This window comes from Lepisma saccharinum, chromosome 21 (genome assembly GCF_977018435.1).
Source record: "Lepisma saccharinum chromosome 21, izLepSacc3.1, whole genome shotgun sequence".
Taxonomy (NCBI): Eukaryota; Metazoa; Arthropoda; class Insecta; order Zygentoma; family Lepismatidae; genus Lepisma; species Lepisma saccharinum.
Genome location: NC_139249.1, coordinates 26,019,249 through 26,031,282, shown reverse-complemented (window position 1 = coordinate 26,031,282; position 12,034 = coordinate 26,019,249). Strand labels below are relative to the sequence as shown.

The 12,034-nt window shown below is 37.6% G+C and overlaps 1 protein-coding gene across 1 annotated transcript in view; it reads right to left on the bottom strand.

The window, feature by feature from the left end:
- The window catches only part of LOC146004039 (uncharacterized), a 48,071-nt gene extending 38,866 nt beyond the window's left edge, over positions 1–9,205 (bottom strand). Inside the window, exon 1 of the mRNA XM_083142624.1 lies at positions 8,972–9,205. Within this exon, the coding sequence (XP_082998750.1) occupies positions 8,972–9,203 (232 nt within the window). The 5' untranslated portion in view covers positions 9,204–9,205. The remainder of the gene's footprint in view (positions 1–8,971) is intronic.
- Positions 9,206–12,034: the final 2,829 nt, after the last annotated feature.

Here is a 12,034-nt window from a genome sequence, read left to right as displayed (position 1 = left end):
TTTCTTTTCTCTCTAGATCCTTCTCTCCTTTCTCCCTCTCTCTTTCTTTTTCTCTCTAGCTCTTTCTCCCTTTTCTCTCTCTCTCTCCATCTCAATGTTCCCCAGACGATATTTCATTGGTAAATTTACCCACAGGTTCTCTTTTCGCTTATCATATTAGCACATCATTTCTTAAGCTGTCTGTACACGATCAAATGAAACACATTGAATTCCAGTCTTAAAGCAAGTTCCTTCAGAGGACACGCCATATTTATTCTCAAATTCAAGATTACCGTCGAAGTCTTTCTAACTGCGAATGGTTAAATAAAGCCCTTCATGACGGGCTGTGGACCAATCAGAGCACATGTTATGAAATTGGATTATCGAAAAAGAACATCGAGATACAGAATGTGCGCATCTTGACATCACATGAAACCCACCTATACATTTTCTTTCGAAATAACATCTTTTTCCTTTGTTGCGGTTCATAGCTAATTTATTTATTTATATTTCTTAACGCAGATAGTGCCACCTTTTGGTAAAATGTGAAATTGACAATTTTTCTTCGGTCGTGTACAGGTGAATTTTCACACCTTTCAAGATTTTCAATAATAACGCTGTTTAACGACTTTCAATTGTCGATTTTGTTGGGTCATGAATGCTCCGTTTCAATAAATACAGTCGCTGTGGTCTAGTTGGCAGGGTGTCTGACTGCCACGAGGGAGACCAGGGTTCGATTCCCGGGGGTCTGAATTCTTCCGACCTTGTCTCCGCATAAAGCGGCTCTGGGGCTCACCCAGAAATAATGAATGGGTGTCTGGGGGGAAACCCTGGTTGGGTTGATCTTGGTGCTGATCACATCACCTCCAGAATGGCCCTACCACACATCCTCTAAATTTGCCTTCATTCCACGGTGCTATGTGCATGCGGAATGTATATGTACCTTATGTTTCAATACAAATTGAATCGTGCACGGACAGCTTTACACCCACGGTCCTTCATTTGGATTCCTACCATTCTGCTTTTTTCCTGCTGCATTATAGTTGTACTTGGTCATTAGTTATTTTACGCCGCTTTGTACTTCTCTAGGTTAATCGCGGCAGTGAGGATGGATCATGAATTCAAGGAACCCCATGTGTTATGAAAGATTCGAGCCTAGGATCTCTGGCTTCGTAGCGCCAACCACTCCGCAACGGAGGCAGGCGTTACATTCAGTTTTAAACGATGAAAGAGGAGATCGGACTGCTTCTATGTTTCTTCCTTGCTTTCTTTTGCCATCTTCTCTGTCTTACTCTCTACTCTCTCTGTACCTTCATGTTTTGGGATGTCTCACATCCATTTTTCACTTTTTACCGAAGCCAAGTTTAACCGTGGCAATATCTCTTCCATAATCATTTTCCACTACACGCACCTAACCTATTCATTTTTGTTCATTGTTTCCAATTTGACTCTTCATCACATAATTTGCAAGCATTTTCATTAGTCTTACTTAAACACATAGATAGCGTGTAAGATTAGCATAGGGGAAAATCGTTTAGTATCTACAACCTTACCTTATGTTACCGTTAATGCGGCCAGTGTGAACAAATCACAAATGTCAAAACAGTGATCTACAGTAGGGTTTATGCTTAATCAGGGATAGGTTAGGATGTCTCATGAAGTTATTGATAAGAACTCATCCTGGAACAAAATAAATTGATAAGTTAAATGATAGGCCACAGTGGATATATAGTAATGCAAGAGGCATTGCGAAGTAGAAAATTAAGGTTTAGCAAGATAGGATATATGAGGAAATTGAAAGATAGGCCAATGTGGATAGATAATTAGAAATGCAACAAGGATTGCAAAATAGAAAATTAAGGTTTAGCAAGATAGGATATATGAGGAAATTGAAAGATAGGCCACTGTGGATAGATAATTAGAAATGCATCAAGGATTGCAAAATAGAAAATTAAGGTTTAGCAAGATAGGATATATGAGGAAATTGAAAGATAGGCCACTGTGGATAGATAATTAGCAATGCAACAAAGGATTGCAAAATAGAAAATTAAGGTTTAGCAAGATAGGATATATGAGGAACTTGAAAGATAGGCTACTGTGGATAGATAATTAGAAATGCAACAAAGGATTGCAAAATAGAAAATTAAGGTTTAGCAAGGTAGAATATATGAGGGAATTGAAAGATAGGCCAATGTGGATAGATATAATTAGTAATACAAGAAGCATTGCAAAATAGACAATTAAGGTTTAGCAAGATAGGATATATGAGGAAATTGAAAGATAGGCCAATGTGAATAGATAATTAGAAATGCAACAAGGATTGCAAAATAGAAAATTAAGGTTTAGCAAGATAGGATATATGAGGAAATTGAAAGATAGGCCACTGTGGATAGATAATTAGAAATGCAACAAGGATTGCAAAATAGAAAATTAAGGTTTAGCAAGATAGGATATATGAGGAAATTGAAAGATAGGCACTGTGGAAAGATAATTAGAAATGCATCAAGGATTGCAAAATAGAAAATTAAGGTTTAGCAAGATACGATATATGAGGAACTTGAAAGATAGGCTACCGTGAATAGATAATTAGAAATGCAACAAAGGATTGCAAAATAGAAAATTAAGGTTTAGCAAGGTAGAATATATGAGGGAATTGAAAGATAGGCCACTGTGGATAGATATAATTAGTAATACAAGAAGCATTGCAAAATAGACAAATAAGGTTTAGCAAGATAGGATAAATGAGGAAATTGAAAGATAGGCAGGCCACTGTGGATAGATAATTAGAAATGCAACAGGGATTGCAAAATAGACAACTGTATAGCTAGACAGAAATGTATTGAAGGTGGCATAATAAAATGTCAGAGTTAGGGTAAGATGAACACTTAGCAATCTGACTTAACATATATTCTTCAAGGATATCACAGAACTATGCATTAGTTTTAACTCATAAAAAGCTTTTTCTACGCGGAGTAGAAATATGTATTAGGTGAATGTTTCTGATAGAAATGAATATAGTTTTATGTATTGAAGTACATGTAATTGAACAGCAAGTTAAATGTACAAATCAAGCATTCAATTGGTAAAATAAGTACATAGTTTATAAGTACATAGTTTATTTGCTTCTACTATCAAACAAGAAGTGCTCTTTAGGATAAGTTAAAAAAATATTACTGAATTCTTGAAGCTGCCGTAAGAAATAGGAAATTTCATTGATATGAACTTGCCATTGGTCCAAATTCAGAAAATTCTCTTGAGAGAATATACAGGAAAGGAGTTTTTACAATGTTCAGAAAAACAGAATGGTATCAATATCAACCAGTTTTCTCAAAACCAGATCACAGAGCGGTATGCCCAGTGCACAAAGACAAAACTTTGGAAGTGTAAAAACAGTGCTTAAAAGTTTCAGAGTATTCTAGACAGGAGATAATAGTAAGAGATAAGGATTGACAGCTGGTTAGGCTCAGTTAAGGTGAATTATAAGTTACTCTAGGAGAAGTTTTAAGATGACAAGAATAGTTTAAAGTATTTGTGATATCGCTCAAGTAGTTTTTGAGATCCATTCTGTCGGCACCACAATCACTCATCTTTATCATTACATGAGTTTCACCTGGCAACGAGAGACAAGGGAGAACGGTGACAAGGCTGGGCCTAAACATGCTGTTACAGAAAGACTATCTCCACACTCATAGGGTTTCCGTGTTACCGCTATTGCTAAGGTAGTATCTGGGTTTTTATTTAAGGGTGGTCTCTGGCTGTTAGAGCGGCTGGGGTCACCATTAATATGTAAGGGGTGATCTCTGGCTGCTGTATGGCGGCCGGAGTCACCATTAATATATAAGGGGTGATCTCTGGCTGCTGTATGGCGGCCGGAGTCACCATTAATATGTAAGGGGTGATATCTGGCTGCTGTATGGCGGCCGGAGTCACCATTAATATGTAAGGGGTGATCTCTGGCTGCTGTATGGCGACCGGAGTCACCATTAATATGTAAGGGGTGATCTCTGGCTGCTGTATGGCGGCCGGAGTCACCATTAATATGTAAGGGGTGATCTCTGGCTGCTGTATGGCGGCCGGAGTCACCATTAATATGTAAGGGGTGATCTCTGGCGGCTGTATGGCGGCCGGAGTCACCGTAGTTCACCCTCCAATTGCCCCCTCAGTTCTTAGTTTAATAACTCGTAGATTTCTCTTTTGTGTGTGTGCCTGTGTGTGTGTGTGCGTATGCGGGGGTGCATGTGAGTGTGTGTGTGCCTCTCTCGTCCCTTTCGGCACTCACTATGGCGGGTTGATCCCTAGATCCTCTTCTGCTGCACCATCACTACGGCGTCTGGGAACTCTGAGGAGTTCATTCCTACGTGGAGGGGGGATTTGGAGGGAAGGAGGGCGGAAGGCATGGAGGTACTCCACGTCCCCCTCCGGTCTGGACTCCACCATTGTCCAGGATCTCCTCTGCAGAGTTGGCTTTCCCCTAGGGGCATTTGGGGGTTCTAAGGGGAGCCGGGGGTCCTCAAAGGGGCCAAACGGAGCCCTGAAAGAACCAAAAAGGAACCTAAAGGGCCAAATTGGGCTTTAAAGAACCCATGAGGCCCTCCGGGTCCAAAGAGGCTCAAAGAGCCCAGGGTGGGAGGTACGGTGAGTCCACCTCTTAAGGAGTGGTACTCCAGTCCGTGAAGCTGTATCCCCGAAAAAAAGAAAGAAAAAATAATAATAATAAAAAAGTAGACAGCGATCTGCGTCAAATCTGAAGCCAGCCAGGGTCAAGGAAGCAGCATGTGCAAGTAAGTCTTGATGTTTTATGTAGTATTTTATGAAACGAGTAAAAATTCAATGAAAGTAAAATAGTTCGAACTTAGAAATAGAAGCAGTCTCATTGACATTAATAATCCTTGAGTTTTGAAACACGTGATTCACTTATATTGTGTAGTAACTTTGGCATTCACTTTAATAACATATTTTGTACAGCCACCAAAAAATATTATACTTAGTAGTATTGTACCTACTTATCAAGTTTCCTAACCTTTTGCCAGAATTATACATGTATACTTAGTACACATACATACGAGGGTTAAATCATAAGTCATGGCAACGATTTTTTTTTCTCGTGAACATAGGACAACACGAAAAATCTAAGATAGCCGTTCGAGAGTGTATGGAATGTACCTTCGAATGAAGCCACCAGATGAAGTCTCGATGCAGGAGACTCTCGTAGGGAAGAGGCAGAACACAGGACATTGGACAACAGTGTTTTATCATGCCATGAACAACAAGTACACAAGACTACACTATTCAACAACTTTCAAAGTATTCACCCAGGTTATTCACTGTTCGATAGGGCATTGCATGCACACCCAGTGCTTCCCGTAGCTCTGTATGGCATTCTCGTGCATTTCTGCCACTGAGAACTGCTATTTTAACGAACGAACGTTTCCCCTGCTTCATGACCTCCATTTTTCAACGCTGTCACTCAACGACTGAACTTCAGTGCATGCTTATTACCAGGGCTCAGATTTTTAGGTGCTAAAACTCAGAAAAATATTTATATTTTTTTTTTGTTCTCAAAATATGGAAAATATTTCCATTTTATGTAGTTAAACATGGAAAATATGCATTTTTATGTGCTAAAAATGTCAATTTCTGCTTAAAATAGCTCTACTCACCAAATTAGCATGTTTTGGTGAATAATGTTAAATTACAATACACCACAACTGTCATCATTAAATTGTCCATCACAAAAGACTGACGCTTGTCCCGAAACAGTGCCGTATACTGCGAAAATGTTCGTTCCACGTCGCACGAAGTCAACCTCGCATACTCAAGGCATGATATTTCACTCACACTTAAATATCCAATATTTTCTTCCTGTTAACCATCCAATACATTTGAAATGTTACACATCATTTTAAAGCCAGAATTTTTTTGTCATGACATACTGGAATTTTCTGAGAAGCAATTGTGTCTTTGGTCCATTACGTTTACAGAATTTTTTCCCTCTGTAAGATGAGAAAACAAGTACAGCGACTATAAAAAAATTACTTTTGATTTCTTTCTTGGAAATCTTGAAAAAAATAGGAAAATTTAAGTAGATGTGAAATTTTATGTGGAATTTCTGTGACAAAACGCATTTTATGCATTTATGAGTGAATATTAAGAAATATGTATTTACATAAAAAAAATTAGAAAATGTGTTTTTATGTGAAATAAAATTTGGTATATAGGCTCCAGTTACCATGATCGGAATTTGTAACTCACTTACGAGGTCATATCTACTCGCAGAAAAAAAATATTTATTTACCTAAAAATCCGAGCCCTACGTATTACCCCACCTTTGTTCACATACACCATCTGGTGGCTTCTTTCGAAAGTACATTCCATACACTTTCAAACGTATATCTTAGATTTTTAGTGTTGTCCCCTGTTCGCGGGGGAAAAAAATAGTTGCCATGACTTATGACTTAACCCATATGTATTCGTTGTTAGAGGTGAGACAAGTATAGTATAGCTATGGAAACTTAGTATGTACCCAGCATCAAAGGCAATACCTATTTTATTTTACTATAGAGATGTACGATTGTAGATATATCGAGCCACTATGCCCTACAACCCTATTTTGTGATTAGAACCTACTTCTTTACAGTTAATTGCAGACTCCAACACACGCTGAATGTAATTTAATACACTTCAATTGTTATTCTTTCAGTGTCGAGAGAGAGTTCTCAGAACAGAAGTTGTCCTCGAAGGCCGAAATCTGGACTTTAACTCATGAGGTGCAGAAGATGTTCTTATCAAGACAACAAGAAGTGTTATGTACTTGCCAAGACAACGACATGTCAAATAAATGCTTTAAAATTACCTAAGTGTTTATACTTTACTTTCCACACATATATAACTTTAGGCTCTTGAATCCTGTAACATAATATGTAAAGCTCATCTCATTGTTAATTGGCTTGGAAAAGTGTGGCCATCTTCACGATTAGTTGCCCAGGATTTGCAGACAAACAGCGAGGATCGATAAGAGGAGAAGCTTATTCGTTTTCTCTTTGTTGAAAATCATAATTGATTTAGTCATTAAATAAAAGCAGATATCTGAAGCTATATATAATCTGTTCACGTATGTGTACGCTTTCTTAATTTGTGAATTGATGATAAATGGGCAGAATATAAATCATCTGAATATTCACGTTTATAGGATAGTATCCATATTTAAGAAAGTAGTTGTGATGTGCAAGTATAGCACGTGTAAGTATATGCGTGTTAAGCTTACATCTAGTTATCTAAAAACTGTATAATTGTTTCAAATCTTTAAGAATGAAGTTCAAGCTTTTTGAATATTTCCTGTCCTGTATTTAATGGCTTTTTGTCATTTTTCAAAAATTTGTCTATTTTGTTTTTACTAGCAATCGATATATTTCAAAGCATAAACTATTTTTATAATAACTTGTTACTGGTGAAAAACATAACACATTACTGGTGAAGGGTAAATCTGGAATCATATTTAAAAAACTAAATAGTTCTGAAGCCACGACAGGTGTTTCCAATATTTTTGGAAAGAATAAAGCAGTGATGTACCGTACACAGTACTGACAATCGTTAGATATACAAGGGCTTTTCTATGTTCGTATCCTTAACCTTATCTTGAACAGCTGTAATCGAAAATGATGATATACAGGGTGACTTGTAATTAGATGTATTCCCTGAAAGGGGTTAAAGTAAAGGCAATTTGCAAAAAATTTGTCTATATGATACCCTGTCCGAAAATAAGTAGTTTTCGAGAAAATCGAATTTATCCGTTACGAATGCAGGCACGCAGGTTTTTACGGAAATTTGCTCTCGTAATTCGTGATGTGATGGTGTCCTTGATGTGTTGACCAGCTGTTAAGATCCTCTCCCTGAGCTGCTCTTACGAGTTTACTGGTGTGTTGTAAACTAAGTCTTTCATGTGGCTCCAAATTAAGAAGTCACAAGGCGTGAAATCGGGGGATCGGGCCGCCTCGGCCAATCAATTTCTTTGGACTTGAAATTTGCTAAATTGAAACGTCCGATCGGTGAACTTAGAATTCGTATCAACAGAGCTACTGTAATTTACGAGTCAGTGGACACCACAAATAATTTCACGACTGTTTTTTTTTTTTGTTTATTTATTTTCATGTGGAAGGTGGTCGAGAGAGATCCCAGTAACATATCATAAGACAATGTCTGAGATAATAAGCGGGGGTGTACTGGCTCAATCTAAGGGGCCCTGGCATCTTAATCTGTGGGGGCCCTCAGAAATTCCGTATTACATAATTTACATGCTCGCAGATCGCCTAAAATAGGGGAAAAAATCCCTCATCTCACACCTTTATAGATATGCTGTTTGTCGGAATCTTTTAGAGTAAATATTTTCTGCAGTTATGAATCTACGGTAGTAGGAAGATTCAGTTGCTTAGACAGTCTGTTTTTTATTGTCTCGCAAACAAGAAAACTTGGTAATTCATGAACGTTTACCACTAATATTAGTTTTATGTGTGGTATTTAAAATGTAACTTCCCACCAAATATTTTCAAGCCTTTTCATATTCAAATAAGAACCGAGACAAATTTCCCACACAGTCCACACCTGTTAAGTGTTACAGATTATTTTAGATGTTTAGCTATAGTGTGACAAGGTAGTCCAACTTTCTTTTAATTGTTAAACACTTCAAAGGGGGGTAGCTAACTGTTGTACGTCCGTTACCCTCTGACGTCATGTATGATATATATATATATATATATATATATACGTTATAGTATTCTATATTTTTTTTTACTAAGGAGCACCCAATATTTTAGTTGCAGGGGCCCCCAGAGCACTGTGCTACGCCACTGAATCGGACATAAAATACTAGTTTATTGTCACTAATAGTTTATAATAATTATTATTTCATTATTATTGTAATTTCTTCTATTCAACTTCATGTCAAGAACCTGGCTCGCACCCTCTACAAAATGTAGGCTATAGAACAGCTACTTACTCAAATATAGTATGCAGCGATCAGGGCAACAGTTGCAGGTGGAAGTAGATTTGAAAAGCCTTCCACTGCCGTTGGTGCAATCTTGTTCTTTTGGGCAATTGTCTGTCTGCTGGACACAGTAGTCTTCTGTACACCTCACATCCACCGCCCCCTTGACGTGCACTATGCTGAAACAGAACACCAAGACGACACTCGTACAAAAAACGCATCCGCGTCTTCCATCCAGAGCCATTTTGAATTATCACTGGAAGAGATAATATTTTACAGAGATATTTCGATATCTCGCGCAATCCTATTATCTCTTGCATAGTGATAAATGTTATCTCTGATCGAATTCTTCCGTCAGCAAGAGTTCAGTGATAAGAACTTGAATGATGACAGTGTTAAAACAATATACGTATATTTCGGGTATCCTTGAAAGTGACGTAATTTTGAAGGCGGTTTTGGGAACTGCAGCTCCATAGGTGTCGGGAGGGGTTCGAACGACCCTGTCCCCACTCCTGGAAATCGGTGTCGTTTATTTCCAGATACAAAAGAAGCGTTATTTTTATTGTTAATAACAGAAATAAAGTTTCGTTTCTTACTATTCAAACTACCGGATTACGCAGATGGGGAGCTGATGGGGCTACAGCCCCCTCCGAAATTTTGAGAAAATCGATATTTTCAAATAAAAGCATTCAAGAATTTGGGAAAACCAGAGTGGTAAATGCAAAAATCCCCTTAAAATGAGTTTGGGGAGAGGAAAGTTATTAATTTAGGAAATATTTTATTGTGCATTCTGCCCCCTCCCCTAGAAAGCAGCTATGTAATATCCAACATTACAATTCCAGCCCCTCCAGAAAAAAGAAATCCTGTGTACGTCAGTGATTCAAACAGAATAAACAAGGCGAAAGCAGCATTAGGTCAAAGAAACTTGAGTGTTAAATAAAAGTACCAGGTTGTATATTTTCATATTCTACTATTTAAACCGATGAATATATGATTCCACAGTAATACAAATTTAAAAAATGTGAGTTTTATGTGAGATGTCAAACAACACAAATGTAATAGTAAAAAATTTCCCCCTAATTTTTCAAGCATTTTCTTGAACGAGGCATACGTAAAAAAGTTAATAAAACGAAATAACTATGCATTTCAGTACGATAGCTGTTGTATGAAATGTATAAAGATAGTGAAAAAAAGTTCTGCTGGATCTGGTCGATCGAGTAGAAAAGGCTCTGTAATGATATAATAACAATAATAAAACATTTGAAGCGAAATGTATATTTTTATTAGATTATAATAGTTATTGTATAATAATAATAATAATAATAACTAGTAATTTCTGGTGATGCCCATGTACAGCTCATTCTATTTATGTACAACATACGATTTTTTATAAGCATGACGTTATAGTCTGATCAATGATGAATAAATCGCGGTATAATTTGTAACTCTGCCATTCTTAGTTTCCGAGATTTTTTTTATGAGCAGTACATAACTTCAAATTTCGCACTGAAAAGAGCATGAACATTGAGGCCAGTGGTGTAGCGGCCGCCCCCGCAATGCGGGAGGCCCTGAGCTGTAGGGGCCCCGCTATGTTCTCTCTCTGCGCTCGTGAAATGTTATATAATCCCAGAAATTCAGCAGTCGCTTATTTAAAAAATGGATTTACGAAACAGAAATTTGGTTCCAGTATCATATCATACGACGACGTCTGCGATAATAAGCAGCGACGTATGGTCTCAGCCAGAGGGGCCCAGGCAACTTGACATTATGGGTCTCTTCCGAAATTCAGAATTAAGTTACTTGCTCACAGATTACAACCGATAGGAAACTTCTTTCATCTCATACCTTTATAGCTACGTTGTTTTCGTAAACGTAGTGTAGTGTAGTACAGTTGTGAATCGGGTAGAAAGATTCAGTTGTTCAACCGATCGATGCCTTATTGTTACAATACTTAAATAAACAAACTTGATAATTCATGACTTTTTTTATATACCATTTAGTAATATTACATGATATTTAAAATGTAACTTCCCACCATATATTTTCAAGAGGACACCCAAGCCTCAGTATGAGATTGAAATAGGATCTGAGATAAATTTCCCACATTGTTCACACCTGTTGCGTTTAACTTCAAAAGAACTCAAGAGGTGGAGCCCAGGAGCAATTATCCCTTTGCCCTTAGGCCCAGTAGCCCCAATTCCATCACGCAGGGACAACGTAGTGCTCTAAGTGCTCCAATTCCTCCAACCGGCATTTCATTGAGTGACAAATTTTCTGTGAATCAAGTCGCTGCTTAATTTTCTGTCTCTCAAGACTTGAGTCCGCTGCTATTTCTTCGTAGCAATTGACCTTTGCATGTTAGGTCACCATCGACAATCTAGAGGTCCAGTTCAACCCCCATAACTGAAATGATACGTTTGCTTGAGTATATAACTCACTATTAGTAGTAGAAGCGTAATGTGAGCGGCTCTTTCGTTGAATCTTGGCCTGGCATATTCAGAGGATGACTTTTTGGGCTGAAGGCGCACCCACCTCCAAGTCCAAAAAAGGAGTGTTTACTATCCTTTAAACAATTTCCCCAAACAGTATTTTTTTAAAATATATGTGTATTATGAAAAACTAAATATGCTGACCAAGGCAGTAATTTATTTTATTAAAAACATAAACTAACGTAACGTTTCAACCTTCTAGCAAGGTCTTCATCAGACTCTGTATCAAGTACAAAATTAACCAGATACAACAAAAAGCGTAATATATATACACAAACATTACTCCTTCCAGACTATTTAGAAAGTTGTTTGGAACTTTCTAGCAGATGACTTTCACTTTCCAACTTTACTTTCACCTAAAAGGCTAAACACAATTACTTCCAAATAGAATGGGGTTGGACTTTTTAATCTCACGCTCTTTTCCCTTCATTTTTCTTCCTTCTCCTCTCCTCTTTTTCTCTTGTCCTTTCCACTCTTTCCAACATCTTCTTCCATTCTTTGTTTAACTTCAGTCCCCCATTCCAGTTCATTGTGTCTTCTTCGCCTTTCTTCTCTATTTCCTTGGCTTCCTTCCATTTTCTCACTA